The sequence below is a fragment of the Herpailurus yagouaroundi genome, unplaced genomic scaffold (genome assembly GCF_014898765.1).
Source record: "Herpailurus yagouaroundi ecotype Mexico unplaced genomic scaffold, PumYag 197, whole genome shotgun sequence".
Lineage (NCBI taxonomy): Eukaryota > Metazoa > Chordata > Mammalia > Carnivora > Felidae > Herpailurus > Herpailurus yagouaroundi.
Window position 1 is genome coordinate 1,176,747 of NW_024412428.1, and position 25,162 is coordinate 1,201,908.

General features: G+C 38.0%; 1 protein-coding gene across 5 annotated transcripts in view; it reads right to left on the minus strand.

Moving 5' to 3' along the window:
- The window catches only part of XPO4 (exportin 4), a 117,848-nt gene that overhangs the window by 17,722 nt on the left and 74,964 nt on the right, over positions 1-25,162 (minus strand). For all 5 annotated transcript variants that reach the window (XM_040447998.1, XM_040447994.1, XM_040447995.1 and 2 more), the window contains 8 exons: positions 22,098-22,255; positions 21,673-21,847; positions 9,884-10,060; positions 9,133-9,275; positions 8,472-8,617; positions 7,491-7,668; positions 1,903-2,062; positions 1,254-1,423 (listed from right to left, as the gene is read on the minus strand). In XM_040447998.1, the coding sequence (XP_040303932.1) occupies positions 1,254-1,423; positions 1,903-2,062; positions 7,491-7,668; positions 8,472-8,617; positions 9,133-9,275; positions 9,884-10,060; positions 21,673-21,847; positions 22,098-22,255 (1,307 nt within the window). The remainder of the gene's footprint in view (positions 1-1,253; positions 1,424-1,902; positions 2,063-7,490; positions 7,669-8,471; positions 8,618-9,132; positions 9,276-9,883; positions 10,061-21,672; positions 21,848-22,097; positions 22,256-25,162) is intronic.

Here is a 25,162-nt window from a genome sequence, read left to right on the forward strand (position 1 = left end):
GGCTGAAGTCGGACGCTTAACCGACTGCGCCACCCAGGCGCCCCATGACAATGTAAAATTTATTTACTCTCTTATTTAGTTACCAGATCTGTAAAACAGGGTAACAACAGTAATAACAGCGTTAACTCTCATGGCTGATATGGATACTATAACTAAATAGTTACAATAAAATTAAATAAAATACTATATATGAAATGCTTGAAACAGTACAGTAAATTACAAGAACTCAATAAATAACAGTCAATGCTAAGAGTAGTAACAATCACATTCCTATATAGTAAGAAAAATGTTTGGGGGTACCTGGGTGGCTCAGTTGGTTAAGCGTCCGACTTTGGCTCAGGTCATGATCTCACAGTTCGTGAGTTCAAGCCCCACACTGGGCTCTGTGCTGACAACTCAGAGCCTGGAGCCTGCTTCAGATTCTGTGTCTCCCTCCCTCCCTCTCTGTCCCTCCCCTGTTTGTGGTCTCTCTCTCTCTCTCTCTCTCTCTCTCTCTCTCTGTCAAAAATAACAAAAAAGAAAGAGGGGACGGGGGAAGAGAGAGAGAGAGACACACACACACACAGAGGGAGGGAGAGAGGAGGAAAAATTTCCAGAGTTTGTTGTAGAAAACACCAAAACTCTTAATTTGCAAAATTATTAAATTATCAAGTTTTTCTCACCTTTATTTTTATTGTTTTTTAGGTTTATTTATTTATTTTGAGAGAGAGAGAGAGAGAGAGAGAAAACAAGCAGGGGAGGGGCAGGCGGACACAGAGAGAATCCTAAGCAGGCTCTGTGCTATCAACGTGGAGCCCAATGTGGGACCCGAACTCATGAACCATGAGATCATGTCCTGAACCAAAATCAAGAGTCAGACGCTTAACCGACTGAGGCACCCAGGCGCCCCAAGTTTTTCTCATCTTTAAAACAGAATAAGAGGATATCTGAAAAAATTAAATGAGACTACTAAAGTGTATTAAAATGTTTTTAAAACTATAAATTACTAAACACATATGTTTCTCATAAGAGTCTTTGATGCCAAATCCTTGAATAGCCAAAGCAATCCTCAATTGTACCATGAGAAAGCTCTATTTACATTTATAGCAATAATATGATATTGACTGTGTCTTTTTTTTTTTTTTTTTAAACACATTGCTCCAAAATGCAGGGTCTATTTGCATTTAGGACCATGTAACTATTTGCCACTTGAAAGACCACACACACACACACACACACACACACACACAATCAGCCTCCAATAATCACCTTACCTTTCTCTTCTTTCCACCAAAGTGACAAGGAGCTGCACAGTGTCATTTGCAAGGTCCTGCTCACTACTCCACACTGAGAGGTTACTGATGACTTTTTGTAAGAGGTAGCCAATAATCCACTGAGAACCTTCTGTATCTGCTCCAAATGCTGTACTGAATGGCAGACTTATCTTAAAGGAGAAAACAAAAATTTTAAGGTCGGAAAGATCAGCTTAAAAAGAAGTGCACAGAAAAATCAAACTGAAGTTAGCATCTAAATCTGGAGTACCGTTTACTTCGCATCAATTTTATAAACGCATTCATTTCTGGGAGTCCAAAATAAAACCTCCTCAATCCACGGACATCTTCCAATGTGAGTTAACTTTACTCTCATTAACACACTAACATGGTGTTCATACCAAACACAAAGAACGTAAATTAATCCATTCCCACTAGTAATCTATAAATTAATATGGTCAAAATAAGCTGAATCAAACGATGTGCTCTAAGGAAAGGTATTAAAATCGTACATCGTTCATACAGTTCTCTTCAATGTGGAAGATGTTCAGCTCTTAGTTACATCTCGATGAGAAAATCACCAAGAAAAATATTCTCATTTCCACAAGTGTCGAATTCATAAATCCAAACAAAGCCAGTTTTATATTCTGACCTGATCGTATAGCTTCTCATCCACCAGGAGGTAAGTCTTTGCCCAGCGTTTTAGGAACCAAACAATGTCTTTGCCCATTTGAGGGCTTAGGAGGTGAGTGAGGTCTGCTCTTATTGCTCGAGATTCAACCTCTGAAACTCTGAGAACAGCAGATAATAGCCTGTAGGCATAAAAAAGAAGTCGTTTATTCTTCCATTTATTTGGCCGTCTAATAATATTTGCTTCTGAAAAGTCCTTTTTGTTCTGTTTTCAACTCTCTGAATTTAGGCCAGGCTATAACTTGAAATTTTCATCAGCAGGATTCAGAAGCAGGAAACAAGACTCAGTCATGGGTAGAGACATCCTTCTGTGGAAGTCTCAGCATTACCATCCACAGAGATTTTTCACATTCGAAATGGACAGATACGTACAAGTAAAAGTTCAGAGTAAAGGCTACATTCTGCAGCCCTTCGTCACTACTTCACTCCAGGGTTAGCCCTGTTTATTTTGACACATTTGTTATTTTATGGTGGAGGGTCTGGTAACTGACTTATCCAGAATGCTCTGAACACTAAATCTTGCCTCTAAATTGGACAGTCCTATATACTTCCTAACAAACTTGATTCCTACTGGTATTTTAAAATGCAAGTCTTGCTAAAAAAATTATCCACGTAAGCGTGCATACTGTCCTCTCCTACACTACATAATCCATACGGCTGTGTGGTGTTAATAACGGCATGATATGCAGAGAAGTTAGAAAGTCTTGTTCCGGGGGTGGGAGTAGGAGAGAAGAGAATCCGAAGGGATACATATGTAGCTTGACTTGAGCTAAAAGGCAAAGAAGCTGAGGATGTAATTGAAAGGATCCATTTTAACATCATTTTATAGATATCCTGCGCCAAGACCGGGACCCTAATCACCTGAACCTTGGCTTCTGCTACTTCTCTTTACTGTTCTCAAGATGACTAAAAGTATCTCCCTGTAATGAAATCTTACATTTCAGTTCTTTGTCCAACTGTGTATCTCGAAAGTACTAGATACTATTTATCGCCCTACCTTTTGAAATAATTTCTCCCCTTGAACCACACAGGTTTTTAAGTTTCTACCCCCAGAACATCCTTTTTCCCTATATAACACCTACTCCCTATACTACCTACCAGTGCTCAAATTTTCAAAAATTATTTTAGGGTGGATATGAACGAAAATACTCCAGGACCTCACATTACATTTAAGTTAATGTATCAGATTTTTCCCGTAAGAATAGTTTGAAATGATATAATCTGCAGCCTAACAGAATTTGAATTAAATAATTACAGTAACTTTCTAAACTTATGCACAGGAATTTCATTATCAGTGTTTTGGTACCCACCATCATCCATTTGAAAAACAAGTTTTTCTTTAACAGTTGGAAACTTAATACATTCTTTTTCTCCTTAAATTTTTATTTCTTTTCCCCACAGGTTATCTTTCTGTAATACATTTTTATAGTCATTTTTATTGATCATACCACATCCATCTCTGAAACAAATGTCTAGTTATTGAAAAGTCATTTTAAAAAATTCCCAGTGACCATAAGACTTGGTTCTAAAACGTGTTTTGGACTTATTAGTATACAATTGAGCAAAGTATAACACAAATTTAAATTATTAAACACAGGGGTGCCTCAGTGGCTCGGTCGGTTAAACGTCTGACTTGGGCTCGGGTCATGATCTCGCGGTTTGTGAGTTCGAGCCCTGCGTCAGGCTGTGCTGACAGCTCAGAGCCTGGACCTTACTTCGGAGTCTGCGTCTCCCTCTCTCTCTCTGCCCCTCCCCTGCTCGCACTCCTTCTGTCTCTCTCTCTTTCTCACAAAAAAATAAACATTTAAGAAAGTTAAAAAAATTATTAAACATAAAACTAAAATTCTATGCATTTGTGAATGAGATTAATGTACCAGGATTTTGTTTTTCCAAATTAGTTCATGCATCTGTGAAAAAAAATGGCTAATTAAAAAATAAATTATTTTTAAAAAATTAGCAGCCATTAAAAAAAAATATATATATATATATATAAATTCCTTATTCTTAGAATGAGACAGAGTTGAGCATAATTTGATTTGGTTCCTTTTTCATTTTTATAGAAACACTGAGAAAACCTATTCACATAAATGGAAAAAGCAGTTTTAAAACAGCAGGGTTCCTCAATTATCTGAACCTAGTTTTATGCAAAACATCACAAAGATCTACTATCAAAAACTATTTTTAATCATCTCTTAGCTGACAATTTTATTTCTTGAGCGTCCCGTAATGCAAAGGGCTGAAAAGCTCCTGACCTGTAAAGTCCGTGTCATCCGCTACTCGGTCATTCACTCCGACACCACACACACAATTCGGAACCGTCGCTTTATCTGGCACCGCACGCTTTGACGCACCTGCCTCTCCGTTACGTTAAGACTCTGAACGAGCAAGAGCCTTGCCTTTCTCTGGCAAAGCAGGAGCAACGTAAAGCAGCGCGGGCTCCTGCAGCCTCACTGCCACAGCCCGTCGGGCGAGCAAAATCCCACGGGGCCGCCTCTGACAGAACCTCTCACAGCCACCTGCCTCTTTCCACCCCCACTTTTACCAGTGGAAACGCTTCCTCACCTGCCTGGTCGCCCTTTGAACCCACCTTCCACGGTACAATCCTGCTACTACCGTCTGACCGGTCCACCTGCCCGTTTCCGACGTTCTTCACCACTTTCACTCCTACCTCAGTCGCCCGATCCCTGGTGCCAACCCTACTTCTCCACCTCCGGAAACGTCTCTCCCCTCCACGTTCACGTGAGCCACACCACACTTCCTCTTGCTTTAGGCCATGCTCTCCTCCCAGGCCTCGGCCTCTGCTGTTGCCGCTGCCTGGAATCCTCTTCACCTTTTGCTGCATGTTGCAAACTCCTACGCATCCCTCAACTATCTGCCTAAATAAATAAATCTCTCCAAAGCACCCCCTGATCCTTCCCCTGCCAACAGGTTAGGTAAACCCAGGCGCTCCTCTATCCCTCTTATCAGACTCCTGTTGTATCCTCAGATCCTGGCATACGGGGGAGGTGAAGGAACAACTCAAAACATTTTTGTAATTAAAGTGTAGTTGACACACACATGTTACATACAAAACATTTTTTAATTGTTGATAATTCCAATTTTTTTTTTTTAATATTTATTCATTTTTGAGAGACAGAGAGACAGAGTGTGAGCAGGGGAGGGGCAGAGAGAGAGAGGGAGACACAGAATCCGAAGCAGGCTCCAGGCTCTGAGCTGTGAGCACAGAGCCCGATGTGGGGCCTGAACCCACAGACCGTGAGATCATGACCTGAGCCGAAGCTGGATGCCTAACCGACCGAGCCACCCAGGCCCCCCGATATTTCCAATTTCTAATCCTACTTTAATTTCTTAAGTATGGTATCTAAACATACTTCATATTTCAGACAGCACTCACAGTTTCCCATACTCTACAAATTAATCTTGAATTACTTTTGCATTCATAAACCAAAAGTCTGCAAAATGGGTCAGAGCTTGTTAGTTTCTCACATCTGCTATTATCACTCTGATTCAGACCACTATCATCTTTCTCTTGGATTACTACAACTAGCCTCTTCATTGGTCTCCCTGCTTCCATTTTTGTCCTCATAGTTTACTCTCAGTGCAGCAGAGGAACCTTTTTGCACAGTTCTGCTCAAACCTTACGACAGCACCCTACTTCATTCAGAGCAAAGGCTAAAGCCTTGATCTGATATCCCTCTGTTTTCCCTTCTATCTTGATCTCCTGACAAAATTCCACCTCATTCTGCTCAACCCACAATGGCAGTTCTTACTATTGCCTGAATATGCCAGACGTGCCACAGGGCCTTAGCATTCCCTGTTCGCTCTGCCTGGAATACTCTTCCCCAGGCCTTCACGGCCTCCCTCACCAACCTCAAGTCTTTGCTGACAAGTCACCTTCCAAATGAAGTCTGTTACTGATTACACTACTTAAAATTACACACAGTCCCCGAATCTGCGCTCCAAATCCCCTCACCCTGTTCAGTTTCTTATCTAGAGCACGTAGTCTTCTAACACTATTTTTCCTTCCTTCCTTCCTTCCTTCCTTCCTTCCTTCCTTCCTTCCTTCCTTCCTCTCATCCATTCATTATCTTTCTCCTACAAGGAGCTTTAAAGGAGGAATGATTTTTGTCTGCTTTGCTCACTGATGTATCCCAAATGCCTACAACAGTACCTGGTACTCAATTAATTATTTGTCAGAGGATAAATTCTTCAAGAAATGTGAACTTTTTTACAAACAAGGAATGTTTCTCTCATACGCCTTTCCATTTCACATTAATTCTTTGGACTTAAAAAAAAAATAGGGTGTGTTTTTTTTGTTGTTGTTTGTTTGTTTTTTTGGTTTGTTTTCCAACCCTCCATAGTCTGTGCTCTCAGATACAAAAATATTTTGCTCCCACACTGATACCTTAGACTGGCAAAAATTGAAAAAGCACTGAAAATACAAGGAAAGCATACCTGATGGTACTGCCCAGGCAAGAAATATGACAAAGAATATAATATGGCAGCCCTCTGAAATGAGCTGCCTTTGAAATTAACATTCACCATGAATCAAACCAAAGCAAAAGCAATGATTTTCACAAGCAATTAACCTAGCGCCTATAGTAATCCCCAAAAGAAGAGATAAAAATTTTGCAAAAATAGAGCATTGATATTTTATTTCAAACAAGAAAATAAAACAATAAAGGAAATAAATTCCTAAACATTTCCTTGATAGTTCATTAAAAAAAAAAAATCCTGTTTTCTACTGCACAGGTATAAATGATATCCATGTATTTTTGAATTAAATTGAAAAGATGAAGGGGACAGCACCCTGCTTGAGTTACTGATTCTGCAATTGACAAAAACCAGTGTTATTTCGTTATTGGTGTATCTGCCTGCAACTTAACTTTAAAGATACTGAAATTTCAAATGTTGGTTTTAAATCCACTTGTAGGAGGATATTCGGTCTAGGTTTATCCTTCCTTAATTTCACCATTAAGAATTAATGAAAATTTTGCCACTACTCCTAGGAAGATCAAAGTGAATTCTCATTTGAGGCACACAATTGTCTTCTAACTTTACCTGACAGGACACTCAAGTTTCACATATTCAGAACAAATACTTCAATTTTATAAGGTAAGAATCATACTTTTCCTTCAGAAAGCCACTGAAATGTAGTTTTAGTTTTATGAACAATAAAAACTTGCCAATGTTCACCTGGTGTCTAGGAGGCTCACAGACTTTGACTCACTCATTTAGGGCACCTGCGCCACATCAGCACTGCTTTCTGATGGCCAAGGGACATGTCCCTTCAAACTTACACTGTATCCAGAATAATCTGACAAGTGTTTTCCTCAGTACAGGATATAGCTGTCAATTCTCACCAGAGTGGCACTGCTTAAATATACCCAGTACTTGCCATCCTTGTTTATTTCAAGGCTTCTCCAAGTTTTATTTTCTTTCACGTATCAGATTTACAATGTGGCCAACACAGGAGTCATCTACCCATCAACTCAGAATTTATTTAAAACATTATCAATTACAAGAGCACAGCTATAGAGTTCATATTACCTAATCACAGAATCTGTTCTGTTGTACCCTGGGATGGAAGAAGCCTTTTCTCCTGGAGATCCCAAAATTTGAAGTGTTGTATTAATGTCAACTTCAGATGAATGCTTAATGGAATATTCCATTATTTCTGGAGGTATTAGCGGAGTCTCTCCCTGAGTATCATCAGCTAAGAGGTAGCCTTCAGTTTAAAAAAAATTAAAAACGAACACTTAACAAATCTACATTTATCAAATTGCACTATAAATGTTCTGTTTTATCTGATTTACATACATATTAAGTTGATGTAAAAGTAAATTATAAATGTTAATGTTAATTTCAAGTTTGATGAGTAGAAACTATTTCTCAGATAATTAACTCTCAAATACAAAGGACAAATATTTTATTCACCAATTTTATAATTCATACTGATAGGTAGGCTTTTTAATCTACTATCTTTTAATAACTTTTAGTACTATATTCTGTAAAATTAACAGGAATTCTATTATCTATATCAAAAGTCAATATTTGGGAGTGCCTTTTCCAAAATTAAGATTTTTTTTTTCTTGATTATTAAAAACACAGAAACATTGACAGTATGGTTATAAAAGAAGACCCTACAAGTCAGACTGCCTAGATTTGCATTCTGGCTCCGGAAATTAATAGCAGTGTGACCACAGGCTACTTTCTTAAAACTCTCTCTTTCAGCTTCTTCATTTGCAAGATGAGGATAGAATAATAATGAAACCTGACAACAGTACTAAGTTACTGGGCTGCAATGAATTCCACATAAGACATTTGGTATGCAACAGACACTAAATATGCATGTCAGCCAATATTTTTACAAAATGCATCCCTAGCTCTGTGATATACAGCATCCGTATTCAAATTTCATCCAACACTACGTACGGAACTTATTTTTAACATATGAAGCTTCTTCTAACACATAAGAACTTTGAACTGCCCAGTTGGCGATTACACTTCAGAAGGAAACAACCAACCAACCTGTAACTAAAATAAGCCAGTGAATATCTTCATACAGATCATCAAGCATTTTGTTGTCTAGAGTGCTCGAACCAGGTGAAGCAAGTAACTGTTGCTGATGCCGCTGTAACTGACCGTGGAGCCTCGTTACTCTTTCTTCTAATAGGCTAAAAAGGGGGGGAAAAACCCAAAGTTTCATAAAGTTCAATACGCAAAGATCTAGAACAAACTGTATACATAATTTCCATTTATGAGACAACATAAATTAAGATGTTAGCACAAAAGCACATATATGAAAATATTTATTGTAGTACACAGCTGTTCTCATAGCAGTATAGGAATTGTGATTTATTCTTTATGACATAGAATTAAAACATTGCTTTACAAACAATCAAGGCTTACAATAGGCATTCGAAAACTGGTCATTCCAAGTTTTTATTGACATGGGTCAAATCATTCTCATACCATGTTTTCCACAATCTCTCTGCCATCTATGCTGTGGTGCCTGGGCTCCAAATGTACAAGCCAAGGAATGCAACCATGAGTATGTTTCTGTCCGTTTGTTCCAGTGTGCTGGGATACGGGGTGGGGGTGTTTAAAGTCTTTAAACACTTTAAGTGCTCTCCAGGGAATTGTGAATAGAGAGTATTTGCTCCATGGGGTTTCTTTGGACTGTGTGTACCTTGTCAGAAGAGGTATACAGTGTTCTGCAGCAATCCTTCCTAGCATTCCTACACTGGCTAGTTGATCTGAAAACTGGTCTCGATCATCCTCTTGAAGTTCACTTATTTCTTCTTCCTCACGAGAGGCCACACCATTGGCAGTCTATTATCAATGAGAGAAATAAAGAGTGAGGAGCTGCACTCCTTTGTGCAACAAATCATGCATTTCTGTTGCACTGTAAAATAACTTCGGCACTTCACACAAGGAGGAGAGCTGGACGGAGCCAACCCAGTGGTCTAGAGCCTGTTGGAATGACAGTGCTGGTCATTCCAAAAGAAGGAGGTGGCGGGGGGGCACAGAAGAGCAAGAAATAGAAGGTATCACCCCATGGTGCACATATGTAAACACAGCAAACTGCATTCACAACCCACCTCCCACCCCTGAGGATTTAACTTCTGTCACTGAAAAGATCTGACATCTTTAAGATCCATGGAGCTTTATATGCAAGAAGTCATTTATACCACTCAACAAGTAGGAAGACATACGCGGATAACTGAAAACTGAAGAGAAACGGGGTAACTACCAAGCAGCACCCACAATGTGAACTCATTTAGACAACAGGGTTACTTTTGCTCGCTAATGCTCTCCGCGAACCTTCTGAGGATGGTCCCCCTAAATTTCTAGTATTATGCAATGTATAATAGGATAAATGAGACGAAATAGAGCTATGATGAAATGCATTTTTACTTACAATCCAGCTTGAAGCTTACCAAATTCCTCGTGCCATCTGGAGCAGCGAGGTGGCACTGAATATAGGAATTGAAAACTTGAACTGCATGTTGGGTAAAAAAGCCTTTGTGGAAATGTTTGTCGTCTTGGACCAAAGTTAGCCAGGATTCCAGCAATTTGTCATAGGCTTCCATGTACACCATGTCATCTTTATCAAGCTAAGAGGAAAGAACACTCATAAAACAAATGGCTGGAGAAAGAAGACGGGAATTATAACAAGAGTTACACAGTTATACATATAAATAGTTTTATGAGTTTTTCCTTTAGCAAAGGTTCCCAATTATTCAATAATCTCGCTGACTGAGCACATTCTAAAATTAATCAAACATTGCAGTAAAAATGTGTAAGCTTTTTATTAAACCTTCTAAAATCTTTCTAACTTAATCTAAATAATGCTTAAGCAAACAGAAATTAATGTTTACTTTTTAAGAAAACTAGCTGTTCAGTACTTCATGGAACATGTATTTTTCAAATTAAAATTGTGTTAACATTTCTCTGTAGTCAAGAGACCTGTTAGAATAAAAATACTGTGTACTTACTATACACTTTTAAATGATTTCAGAAAAAGTGAAGAATGATGAAAACAGACTGGTCTAATCAGCATATTTAAGAATATGTAGGGAGAACTTCATAGATGTTAAGTCCTTATTAAATTATCTTATGACATTCTTTTCATTTTCCCCTTCATTCTTTTGTAAATTGTTCACAAAATGACTTAAAACTTAAAAAAAAATTTTAATGTTTGTTTATATTTGAGAGAGAGAGAGAGAGACAAACACATAGGGTGAGCAGGGGAGGGGCAGAGAGAACCAGAGACAGAATCTGAAGCAGGCTCCAGGCTGTCAGCTGTCAGCACAGAGCCTGACACAGGGCTCAAACTCATGAACTGTGACATCATGACCTGAGCCAAAGTCCAACACTTAACTGACTGGGCTTCCCAGGCACCCCTAAATGGTGACATTCTTAAGAGTAAAGTAGGCAGTCCTAATAAAATTATTATTTAACACCTGGAGGGCCTAGCTGATACAGCAAGGAAAAGGAGTAAGTGCAAAAAACTGGAAAGAAAAGCAAAAAAAAAAAAAAAAAAAAAAAAGATTATTTGCAGGTGATATTCAGAAAAAGAAATCCAAGGAGATTAAACTTAGAACTATTAGAATAGTTATTAGGTAAGGTGGTCAGATATTAAAAACAAACAAACAAAAAACCCATTGTGATGTTTCCTATATACCAACAATGAGGTTAAAATTGGAGCAAAGATCTCACTCCATTAGAGCCTGCCTGGGATTCTTTCTCTCTGCCCCTCCCACACACGCTCTCACTCTCAAAATAAATGGATAAGCTTTTTAAAAAAAAGATTAAAAAAATAATAAATGATATATATGATGGCATGGATTAGGAGAAAAGAGAACTTTTTATGCACTGTTGGTGGGATCATAAATTGCTACAGCCACTATGGAAAACAGTATACAGAATCCTCAAAAAATTAATAGAATTACCATATGATCCAGCAATTCTACTTCTGGGAATATATCCAAAGGAAATAAAAACTCAAAAAGATAATCTGCAACCCCATGTTAATAGCACCATTATTTATGACAGACAAGACATGGAAACAACCTACGTGTCCATTGACAGATGAATAAAGAAATTACGGTATAGATACACAATGGAATATTTTCCAGCCACTTAAAAAAAATGAGGAAAACCTACCATTTGTGACAACATGGATAGACCTTGAAGGTACTATGCCAAGTGAAATAAGTCAGAAAAAGACAAATACTACATGATCTCATGTAAATGCAGAACCAAAAAACAAAAGCCCACCAAACTCAGAAAAAGATATCAGATTTGTGGTTAACAGATGTGGGGCGGTGTGTGTGTGTGTGTGTAAATGGTTAGAGGAAGGTGGTCAAAACGTACAAACTTTCAGTTATAAGATACATAAGTACTAGAGAAGTAATGTTCAACATGATGACTACAGTTAACATTGCTGTGTGATATACAGGAAAGTTATTTGAGATCTGAAGAGTTCTCACCACAAGGAGAAAATTGTCTTCTTTTTATTGTATCTATATGAGATGATAGATATTAACTAATAAACCTATTGTGGCAACCATTTCACATATATGTAAATCAAACCATCATGCTATACACCTTAAACTTACAAGGGAATGTATGTCAATTATTTCTCAATAAAACGGGGGAAAACAGACACATAAAGAAATATCGCTGGACAAATCTGTTATCCATGAGAACAAAAAGGAAACTGAATCCTTATTTGATACCATATTCAAAATTAAATTCTAAGATGGTAAAATCATGAAAGGCATACTTTAAAAACATTTAGAAGAAAACACAGGAAAGATAGGTGTCTGAAACAAGGAACTAATAATGCAAATCTTTTTTTTTTTTTAAGTAATCTCGACACCCACCATGGGGCTCAAACTTACTACCCCGAGACCAAGAGCCACAAACTCTACTGACTGAGCCAACCAGACACTCCTAATAAAAGAAATGACAGTAAGTTCAACTCCACTAAGATGAAGAACATTTGTTCATCAAACAATACCATAAAGTCTACATGCAATATGGTGTCCAGGATTAGATCCCAGAAAGGAAAAATAACTGGTAGAAATTTTATGAAATCCAAATAAAGACTAAATGTTTAGTTAATAACAATGCATCTAATGTTAATTTCTTAGTTTTGACAAGTGTACCGTGATAATATAACATGGTAATTAATGATAGAAGAAATTAGGTAAAAAGTACTCTTTGCAATTTTCTGTAAATCTAACATTAACCCAAGTTAGGAATAAGAAAAAAGGTACCATAAAGTGAAAAGAAGAGCCACAAAACCAGGAGGATAAATCTGCAACAAGTAACTGACAAAAAAAATTAGTGTACAGAATATATGAAAAATGTCTACAAAGGAGTAAGAAAGGGGCACGTGGGTGGCTCAGTCGGTTAAGCGTCTGACTTTGGCTCAGGTCACGATCTCGCAGTTTGTAAATTCGAGCCTCATGTCGGGTGCTGACAGCTCAGAGCCTGGAGCCTGCTTCAGATTCTGTGTTTCTCTCTCTCTCTCTCTCTCTCTGCCCCCCTCCCCTGCTTGCACTCTGTATCTCTCTCTTAAAAATAAATAAATATTAAAAAAAAAAAAAAAAAAAAAGGCAGTAAGAAAAAAGACAACCTGATAGGGAAATGGGCAATGGACTGAACAAACATTTCATAAGACTAACCATGGGAATCATATATTTATATAAAGATGTTCAATATTATCAGCACCTGGGAAAGCAAATCAAGACCATATCATATACTTAGAAGTTTGGCAAAACTATGATGGTGAAGACATGGATCAATGGGAACTCGCACACACCACTGCTGAACATGTAGTGGGTCCCATCAGTTCAGCAATCAATTTGAAACTATCTTGTAAAACTGAACATTTACATATCCCAGCATCCAAAAATTCCACTTGGAGGTACCTTAGAAAACCTCTCGCAAATATATACTAGTAAACATGCAGAAGAATGTTTACTGTAATGCTGTTTGTAATGGTAAAAAAAAAGGGAAACTCCAAAGTTCACTTACAGCAGAACAGAGAAAAACTGTGGTATAACACTCACACAACGATACATCCTGTACATAGAAGTGATCAAAATCTTTATTTTTTAAATTTTTTAAAATGTTTATCTATTTTTGAGAGAGAGACAGAGCGTGAGTGGGGGAAGAGCAGAGAGGGAGGGAGACACAGAATCGGAAGCAGGCTCCAGGCTCTGAACCGTCAGCACAGAGCCCGATGCGGGGCTCGAACCCACAAACAGTAAGACCATGACCTGAGCTGAAGATGGACACTCAACCGATTGAGCCACCCAGGCACTCCCAAAATTTTAAAGCAAGAGAATAGACAACATTCAGAACAGTGGTCACTTCTCTTGCAGGGATGGAAGAGGGGAGCAGCTGGGGTCCCAGGATTAGGATGAACACACTGGTACCATCAATGCGGTACTGGTAATGCTACTGGGTTGAGTCACGGGTTCACTCACGGTGATTTCATAATGTTTTAGAACATCATGTTTTATTTTTTATCTGTATCAAATATGACATAATAAAATTATCTCTGGTGGTCTGAGGACTAAAAAAGATATATAAAATGAAGAAACACAGCTAAAATGACCATGCAGAGTGCTCGATGGATGATTAGCACCAAGAAAAAAGGGTGGTTTTACGCCTTCAACAAAAATATATTGAATGCTGAGAGCGAAGCATTGGAATACAGAGATGAGTAAAATAGTTTCTTCCCAAAGAAACATCTGTGGCCTGTTTATATACTTAACGAAGCACGTGCTTTGCAGACATCATTTGTTAAGTCTTAACAGTTTATCTTGCCAAAATAAACAGACTGGTAACATATCTTAAGAGGAACTTACAGAACAGCATCCTCTGACCTCTAGTATCTCAAAAGGAAGAAGCGGGACATGTTCTAAAAACTATCTTTGCTGTTCTTTAGTACATATATAATGCATGCTATCATATTTTAATTATTCGTATATAAAAAAGTATAAATAAAATGTAAAAGCCTTTCAAGCCTTTTTATTATTGAAAGAGCAATAATCCCTCCTATAAAGCCCTGATATTAGACAAGGCAGAAGATCACAGACTGTTAAGAGCCTCTATTCACTGGATGGTGATTTAAAATAAGAACCCAAAACTTCTGGAGCCTTCTGGTTCCTTTTGGATATCAACACGTAACTCATCAGGCAAAGTGTGAGAAAGCTGGTTGATGACAATTGGCAACTAAATCTTTCAGTCTAATCATGGAGAACTGAAACCTGACCAAGTGCTTTTTCATACATAATACCTTGGCCCTGCTCCATGACCACTCTGGCCAACACCCAGCAGCCAAGCCAGAGCACGTGCACAGGGATGACGAAGGAGTCCAAGCTAGACTCTCTGTGCTCATGCCCTAAGTATTGTCAGGCCTGCTGCCAGAAACGCTTTGGAAAGGGGCTTAGAGCTTATGAGACTACTTGACCCCACTTTACTCCATTTGGGGATGGAGGGTGCAGAAGGCAATCAAACTACGATAACAGCACTTACATTTCAACGCCCATATTTAACTTAGAAGGGCACAGAGGAGTGAATTTGCAGCCCATCAGCCACAGAAAAACCGCTTTTATGACTGGTAACTATGAATATAAAAAAACAGTGGTTAATTTCATTTACGAAAATGTTACCAAATGAGGCTTTCTAAAAAAAACATACGTATATGTGAATCTGCTCCCCCTTTAACACTGAATTTCAGAAGTTAAAATCTAACTTGGATTACTTGATTCCGACTATATGACATTCTGGAAAAGGCAAAACTATGGAGGTAGTAAAAGATCGGTAGTTTCTAGGGGTGGGGGAAGGAGGGACGAATAGGTAGAACATGAAGGATTGTTAGAGCCATGAAACTATTCTCTATGATTCTGTAAGAGTGAATACACGTCATTACACATTTCTCAACATCCACAAAATACATAACACCAAGAGTGAACTCTAAAGTAAATTATGGACTTTGGGGGATAAGGATGTGTCAGTCCTGGTTCCTCAACTGTAACGGATGTTTACCACACTGGTGGGGGAGGTTGACAGGAGGGGAGGTTGTGTGCATTTGTAGGGGTGGAGGAGGGTGAAGGATGGGATATGGGAACTCCGTATTTTCATTCAATTTCACTGAGAATCTAAAACTGTTCTAAAAAATAACGTACGTGTTTATTCCTAAAATGAGATATCATAAAAGTGTGTAAGATAACTCTTGTACTGAAAATACATCTCATGCTCGAGTAGTTCTAAATTTTATTGTTACATTGCAAACAACTGCAAATCTACTCCTAGCTACAACAGGATTATGGTTACTGTCAGGTACTCGGTATGATCCATGCCACTATACTAGATCTTTTTTCTCTGAACAACAAATAACCAACATGAGAACTCCACATCTTTTTCATGAAATTGAAAAGTTCTTTCTTTGATCATCAGTATCTTCTTCATATGTAAACGTAAATTACATGAGTTAATAAAAAAGAGAAGCGAATGATTCAGACATAAAAAATCCAGTAAGACGGGCACGGACAATTCACTCTCACGTAGAAAATTTTATTTCTAAGGAATAATCTTTAAGAAGTTCCTTAACCTGATAAGACTTTGCATTCCGTATTTCCAGCCTGAGGCTGCTGCTACCATAATTTCTCTTTCAAGGACCTGGGACTGAAAACAAATTAAACAATCAGAGATTATAGAGGCCAGGAAAAAAGTGCCAGGAACATTGACCAGGAAGTTCACTAGCAATGTTCGTTTGCAAACATGATTAAAAAAAATCATTTTGCAGAAATAACTGATGTGACAAAAATGTGTCTTCAATAAAAGAAGGGGGCAAGAAAACTCCAGATAAATGTAAAGGTTAAAAAAGGGGTTCTATCAATATACGGTTTCTTAATATGGATGGTTGGTATACAGTTGTTCATTTTATTATTCTTTACAACTTTTATACACATATGAATTTTTTTTTTTACTTTATATGAAGTATTTCACAGTAAGTTTAAAACATACAGGCATTGGTACAACCTCCCAGGATCAGTGACAGATCAAATAATACATGCACTGCAGAGGGTAAAACATTAAAAAGAAAGGACATACGAAAGATTCAAGACTGAAAGAGCTGTATTAGTTTATGTTGTTACTCATCTGCTGGAAGTAGATTCTTTTCCTGGGGTACTAGTATTTAAGGCAATTATTGAAAAAAAATCCCACAGAATTGTCACAAATGAAGCTTCATGAATTCTATTAAAAATTAGGAAGTCTTTGAATGTTAACTGCAAAAAGAATTAATTCATTCTTTTTTTTTTTTTTTTTCCTAGCCAGTCCTAAAGGCACAGAAATAATTTAACTTCAGAATACCTATGCAGCTGACTATTCCTGGCTTCTAAAATCCCTCAAGAGGAATTGATTTAGTGGGCAAGTACTGCAGCTGTTAGAAGAATCCTATAGATAGATCACTTAAAAAAGTCTGCCCCCACAAAACCACCAAGAGTCCAAGCTGCAGTTTGCAGAAAGAGTTTTTGAACATTAAACTCCTCGATCAATAAACTTTCTTCCTTTTGGAAACGCATATGAATTTCCAAATTTTAATGCTAAACAATGTATATGCATCAAGCACCGTGACTGGCACATGGCAGGTGTTCATTAAGTATGTATGGAATTGAATTAATCCAGCAATAATCCTAGCAGGCCGACATCTCAGGGACTCGCCTGGTTTACAAGGGGTAGAAGGGCAATCCCTTTTTTCTACCTCACTCTAGCATTCATTTTTTTCAACGTGTTTTTTTTTTTTTTTTAATTTATTTTTGGGACAGAGAGAGACAGAGCATGAACAGGGGAGGGGCAGAGAGAGAGGGAGACACAGAATCGGAAACAGGCTCCAGGCTCTGAGCCATCAGCCCAGAGCCTGACGCGGGGCTCGAACTCACGGACCGCGAGATCGTGACCTGGCTGAAGTCGGACGCTTAACCGACTGCGCCACCCAGGCGCCCCTCTAGCGTTCATTTTTGAACTCCTGGCACATCAGATCTGTTTATGCTCCTAATGCTGTATTATTGTTTTAAACAATACAAAGGATACTAAATGGAGTAATAGTTATGACAGTAAGTAAGCTTTATTCTCAACAATCTACATAGTCTATCTCAAATGCAAGAATGCTGTAAAATATAAACACTGGATCTGTGCTAGGATTAGCATAGCAAATTGAGAAAACCAGAGGTGACTCATAGACAAGTCAGGAAACACTGCATTGGTAAAATTAGGATCCAACCAGGATTAAATGCAACAATGAAATTATTTTGTAAAGACTTGTTTTAATAAGAATCTTTATTTAAGATGTCATTGTAGCCAATTTTCTTCCAAATGTCCTAACACAGGGAAAGCTACTGTTAGTATTAAAAAGAAGTGTACTGTCCTTTAAATGGGCAAGGTTTAATGCACCTCATCTAATTCCCTCTCTTAACCATTTCAAGCAGATGAAATGAATGTGCATAACAGGAGTTGGACAGCTGTCTTGCTCTCAACAGTATCACCAATTTATTCATTTCTTCTTTCCTGGCCATCAGGGCCACTGTGTGGGGGGCTGGGATGGCTTTCCAAATGGCCCCATCCTCTTGCGAGGTTAGGGGAGAGGCTGACTACGCCCGAATATTGTATTGGCCTCACCATGCCCTCCTCCCCTCCCCCAAAAAGTGAATAATAGCTTTCTCTCTTATCACAGAAACAGTCCCAAATTTATGCTTCCTGCTTCCAACTTATAATGTGGCTTCCATGTACTCCTTTTCACTGCATCTCCTCCCCACAAAGTAACTGTCCACTGGGCAGGGAAACTAGATTTTGAATGAAGAATGTTGAATTCTACCACATTACACTCTGTACTGAACTTCCTACAAGTATCTTTTTCTTCACTGCTTTGTCCCACATGTCTTGAGATTAGGCTACAGATGTACCAAAAGGTTTTTCTCTGCCAGGTTTACCTACCACCACCTCCTTTACATACCCACCCTCACACACCTGTGCACAGCCAGACACACATACATTTCACATGCACTTCAAGTTTAAGCATCGTGCTTGGAAGCTCTGCTCAATTAACTCAACAAGTTCTGCGGCTCCAGTGATGAACCTACTGGAGGCTGAACTTAGATTTTCTCTGACAAAAGAAACCAACCGAGTATAAACCGAGTACAGAGTTCAAGTCATAGAGTTTGATTTCACTGAACTGATTCCAATGGATGTACCAGTAGTATTAACATTTGATGAAACAATCGATATGATATCAACAACTACTGTGTTCGAATTTTAATTTTAAAGGCAAACGGTTCCCTGTCTATAGTCCTTCTCACCTCTTCAGTACAGCAATAGACAATAATTTGATTTCTAGGGTGCAGTGAAAAAATTCTTGGCCTCAGGAAGCCTCAAGTAACACCAGGAGATTTTAACGGCCAACAGAACAACTTGGCTGAAGACTGGAATTACTCTTTTTGAGCACAGACTTTCGGTTTACTTGCCAGTTGAGGAGCATAAATAACTGTCTTCACCCACAGGCTAAAGCCACCAAGTAAGGACATACTTCATGAAATGCACATTAGTATCAAGAATTTTTCCTCCCACGTCTATATATTTTTTTTCTCGCTGTGGCCACAGAATCACCACCAGAGACACAAATTTCAAAAAAAGGAGACAATCTATATGTATTCCTAAGTAAGTATAGTTCTGAAAAAATGTTCTCACAATGAGACAAAAGTGTATATGCTGAATCTGTTTTCCTACTGGGGAAAAACCTCCTTCACTATTAGAGAAAAGCAGAACATTTCACAAAATTAAAATTATGAAGAAAAGTAATATTAAAACTATTACAGCCTGCACAAAACAACAAAACTCAAAAACTTGTCTTACTTGGTAAGACAGTGTTCACAATATAGGTTCTCAATAAATGCTATTATTATGAAGGTTCATTTTTACCATTATTATTCCACATTTTAATGTGCATACCGTACAGGAACTGTCATATTGTTAACCCACCCCATAGAACATTAGAAGAAATAATTATCCTACCTATATCAACATGCTCAAAAAAGGTTAAGCAATTCACCCAAGATTCTGTAGTTTATAATTACTTGGCTCATGACTATACAGTCTCCTTTCAAAGCTCATGACCTTTCTTTCTGAATCACTGACTCTCAAAGCAGTTCTTTTTGTCTCAGTTTTTCTAGTTTTACTTAAAAGATCATTTACTTATGTATTTTTCCACCTGAGGTCAATGACTATGTATTAGGGACCAGTACTCCAATCACCGGGTACCTAAGGAAACAAAAATGATGTGACCCGCGTCCCAGAACTTCCACTCTGGTTTGGCGAGATTTGTTCGCGTAGTTTGGTATTAGCTGCACATTCCCCAGCCTCCCCTCCCCCAGCACACACAAGATACGTGAAAACCGCACGAGGCTGAGATGACATTTAGGAGGATTTGTTTAGTCTTCTGGCAACTCATCGTGCAGGGGCCTCCCCTTCGGCCGCCCCCCAGCTTCACCGAACCTCGCCTACCCGGCTGCTCCGAGCAGTACCAAGCTTCGGACCCATCTCCCCCCTCTGCCTTTTGAAACAGGTAACCAATTCTTTTAAAACCATTTTCAAATGTCACAAGCATATCAATTAGAAGAAATTAATAAAACAAATGAAAAGAACACTTCTGCAGCACACCTTCTTGTGAAACAAGCACAAATACACCTACTCTGAACAAGTACCTACACTTGCCGCTTTCTAAAATTTCTCGACCAACCTTGACAGAAACATTGTTTTCCAAGTTGTCAGTTTCCTGGTCAAAATAAATGAATTCTAAACTTAAAATCTGCAAAACAAGAGTGATATATATCTTCTAGCAATTCTTCTATAAAATGTTTAGAAACTTCCTTAACCCACAAACAGAAACTAAAATATAGCTATGTTTCTAAATATGTGATCAACATACTGGTTCATCTATCTGGTTTAGAAGAGAAAACAAACCATGGGGAAGAAAGCACAATGAGACCATGTTAAATGAAACCTGAGTTGATTCAGAATTTGTAACAACGTGAAAGCGTTTTGGATAAAGCTAAAATACTTAAAATTGACCTACATTTCCATGCATAGAACGTAACTTTTCCTCCTGAGAAATTCAAATCTCACATACAATGCCTTTAAACTTCTACTCCTCTACTAACTACATTTTTTCAAACACACAAATATCTGCCTGACCTGGTTCCTTTCCACATCAAACCGCTGAGGTGTCCAAGTACATAAATCATTCCCGAGTTCTGTCTTCTGAACACCTCTAAAGGGATATGAAAATGCACGGACGTTGCCACACCCCCAACAAAACACAGGAATTTGTGTCTAATACCAATTCTAACAGGTACTGACAAATATTATTTTTACTCTTACAGTCTTTGAAAGAAATTCACATATTGACTCATAAAAAGAAAAATTTGTTTCAACAATTTAAGAACCACTATGGAGGAAAAAATTATTTCCCATGATTAATGTAGTTATTCACGGTAACTTACAAACACAGCTGTGTCGTCAAGGAGTTTTAGTACATGTTTCCTAAATTAAGTTTTATATCTGGAAAATATACATTTGAAAACTTGTACCAAAAAACAGCTTTCGTACTGTTACTGGTCTTAATTTAATGAAAATTAAGTGCCACCAAGATACACTATTAAACCAAAAAAATTAAAAGAGCACACAGCCTAATCAAAACCAGTGTGGTTACAATCAAGTGAACCAAATTTTGTCTACATAATTTCCAGGTAAGTCCAAAATTTTTAAATTCTCAAAACAATATAAAATTATAATCACAACCACACTACAATGTTAGCAGCGCCTTTAAAATTTTCACTGTTCAAATGGGGTTCAACATAATCCTTAATACAAACGTTTCATTCCATTTCCTATATTCGGACACTAAATTATCTCAAAGTTAAAATCTTGACACCAATAAACATAATCTACAAAAGTGATTTTAATCCACAGAAATTTTTAAAGTAACATTTCTAAACACAGATTGCCAAATAATTTTCACATGTAAACAAAAAAGCAATTTTAACAATAGCTAGCATTTGCTTAATTACTTGTCACGAGAAATGTTGCAGAGGCATTGCAAATTTCCTTGTAAAAAACAGACACAATTTATTTTAAAACAGTCACTCACCACTTCTTCCAATGCAGCACTTCGCCCAAAAGAACAAGTGAGGTGTGTGAGACAGTTAACAAAGGACGAGAAAAGTTCATTTGGAATGGCAGTTAAAACATTTCGAGGGAACACAGTTATCAGGTTGCTGATAATGCTGGAGATTCCCACAGCTTCGGAATCTTCTATTTCAATTCTACAAATCAAGTAACGAGTATTATTAAGTGGCAGAAGAAAAGTCCCAAAAACTCATCTCCAAACATGCACATATTATCACCTATTTGTTTTTCAAGGCATGTCTCTGTGTATTAATTTCAAATTACCCGCATAACTACACTTTAAAATAGAAACAGGGAAAATCACTAGTTTCTTTTTCTCCTCTACTGTTAAACATAAAGAAAAAACTGAAAGCTCTTTTTTCAGTTATAAAGGGCAAGTATACCTACCCATTGATAGTATTCAGTAATCCCTCAATGAAGTGTGCTAGATAATCAACTTGTGAGCCTTCATCGGGGAAGATGGGTCCATGAAGAGAAGCTAACTGGGCAAGGCACTGAAGAGAATCTTGTGCCATATCTGAATCTTCTCTGATTTTTCGATGTACCTGTTAGAAAGAATTACTAATCCATAAAAATAAATTCTTCTTTTGTAAGGGTCACGTGTCTATCATGCCGAATGAGGTAAGAGAAAAATTCACTGTAGCTAGTTATTTCTAGAAAATTAATTCCTGAACCTAACTAAATTTGAAAATTGCCCCTCAGTCCACTTTACATTACAGGCCATGATTTTTTAAACATATCGAGTAATTTTTAACTGAGGGCTACCTACATTTTGAAAATTGAACTGTCTCCAGGATGTTATGACAAAGAGAGAAACAGATGCCAGCCAGTCAGACATACTGCCTTCTTCTAAAAACAGCAACGACGACAGTCATCTGTATTATGCTAACTATGCCTAGCTACAGCTTCTTGCTAAAGTTAGCAGACAAGTTCAATCAGGAGTATATAGATGCTGCTTTAGTAGAAGCAAACAGTTGTACACTTAGAAAAGCAATTTACCTTTCCATCACCAGACACTCACTCACTCAACTAGTACATAAGCACACTCCTGCATTAACTCTGACATTGCCACAATTTGTCTGAATCTCATTTTATCCTGTACACACTGCTATGAGTAAGGGCTAAACGTTTTTTTAATTTTACTTAGTCCACTTTAAGCCTCATCTAGATTTTATATCAGTGATGCAACACTGATGTGAAACACCTCGTACACAGTATTCTGTTTGAAGGACATCAATTACTGCTCCCTAATTTTACACGGTTATTAATATTCTCAGATTTTAAAGACGTTTCATTGCTTAAATCTGACACAATCATAATTAAGGAAAAGACACTTAGTAAAGAAATTACAGGGGCATCCGGGTGGCTCAGTCGGCCGAGTGGTTGACTCTTGGTCATGATCTCAGTTCCTGAGATCGAGCCCTGCGTCGGGGCTCTATGCTGACAGCAGGGAGCCCGTTTGGGATTCTCTCTCTCTCTCCCTCTCTGTGCCCCTCCCTTGCTCGTGTGTGCTCTCGCTCCCTCTCAAAAATAAATAAACTCGGAAAAAAAAAAAAAAAAGAACTTATAGGTATTTTTTATCTTAATCCACCAACCACGTTGATGGCAACCATCTTCTATTTTCCACAAGCATTTGACTTCTCCAGCCCTTCTTTTCTGACACAAATTTCTTTGCTTTCTGAATGTCACAAAATTTTAAACACTTGTGCTCTATTTGTTTCAAGTTATGTTCACTTCAACTCTGAAATCATTTATAAATTACTTGCAGTTAGAGTATTTCCTATAAATATTCACAGGTATACTTTTGGTACCCAGGTACACAGCAAACAGGTAATAAACCCTTATTCACTGATTGATTCCATTACTCTTTAAACCTTGAACTTCTTAAGGCTCTAGGATATTTAAAATACTAAAGAGTTACAAAGTTAACTGAGACGCTTGAAATACACCACCCTCTTTGGTCTCCAACAGGGGCTGGAAAACCACAGCCGATGGCCGAATCTGGCCTCCTGCTCATGTTTGTATGGCCTGTAGAATGGTTTCTACATATTTATATGGTTGGGAAAAACAAAACCAATGAATAACAAAATCTCAAGACATAGGACAATTAAACAAAATCCACATTTTGATGGCTGTTACAAAAGTTTTGCAGGAACACTGCCCCGCTTGTTTGTTTAGGTATCAGCTATGCTGCTTCTGCTCTACAAAGGGCTTCTGTACTACAAAGGCAGAGCTGAACAGCTGCCTCAGAGAACAGGTGACCAGCAAAGCCTAATGTTTACTACCTGGCCTTTACAGAAAAAGTCTGCCAATCCCTGGTCTAGAATAACACAAATGTTTCCCAAAATATGTTCTATTACATTTTAAGTTTTATACAGTAAAAGTATAACGCGCAAATTCATATAATCTACATTGTCCAGTTCATGAACTTTTGAACACAACTCACTTTTAAGTTCCTTATCTGAAAAGTATAACTCAATTTCATCATGCTGTTTAACCTAATCAACATTTAAGCATGTTATCCAGGGGTACATTCAACCAATGGATACAATGCAATCTGGGACAATAGAGGGTTTCTTTTCTACCAATAGAGAGCCAAATGGTTATTCATTACTGGTCCAGAAGTGAGGAATCAAAAGAAATGATGAGTGAAATGGCTAATCTGATGATGTAATACAATCAAATAAAAATAAAGAACTACCACAGAGCCTGCATGTACTGTTCAAACTTAATTTATGTTCTCTGAAATGTGAACCATATAAAACTCATGATACATAATGATTAGTTCTTGCGTAATACAGTAGACTCCTGCCCTTCTTCCAATGTCAGCCTTACAAAGGAGTTCTTCCGCAACGGAACCATGTGACACAAATTAAAACCTGAATTCATCACCTGAGTAGGGAAAGCAGAGGGCTAAGGAAACGCAAAGTCTAACAGAACACTCACAGAGGTGAATGGTGAAGCAAGACAAGAATAAACAGAAGCAAGTCAGTAAGACGATAAATTCTACTGGAACATGCTGAATCTGAGATGTTTGTAGGCCTTCCAAATTAAAACATCCAGTAAGCACTTGGATTATAAGGCTCTGGAACTTTGGAGCAGCCTGTGCTGAATATAGATTTAGGAGTCATCGGTGCAGAAGTGGCAGTTGAAGTCCTACGTGTGGAAGAGATAGTCCGAGGAGAGTGTATGCAGTCGGCAGGGTTGAGAACTGAGACAGAACACTAGCAGTTTGGCAATGAGCAGAGAAAAACAGAGAGCACAAATGAGGTCAAGAAGGATCAGCCAAGAAGGTAGGAGGAAAAACTAACCAGAGTGGTTTTTCCAATACCTCGTGGAAGAAAGAAAAACTGAGACATCGTTTCTCGATTCAGATGTGACCAACATATTTAAAGTTTTCATTCCGTTCAATAGTGTATTTATGTCTATATACTCAAATCTAGAGAAACGAG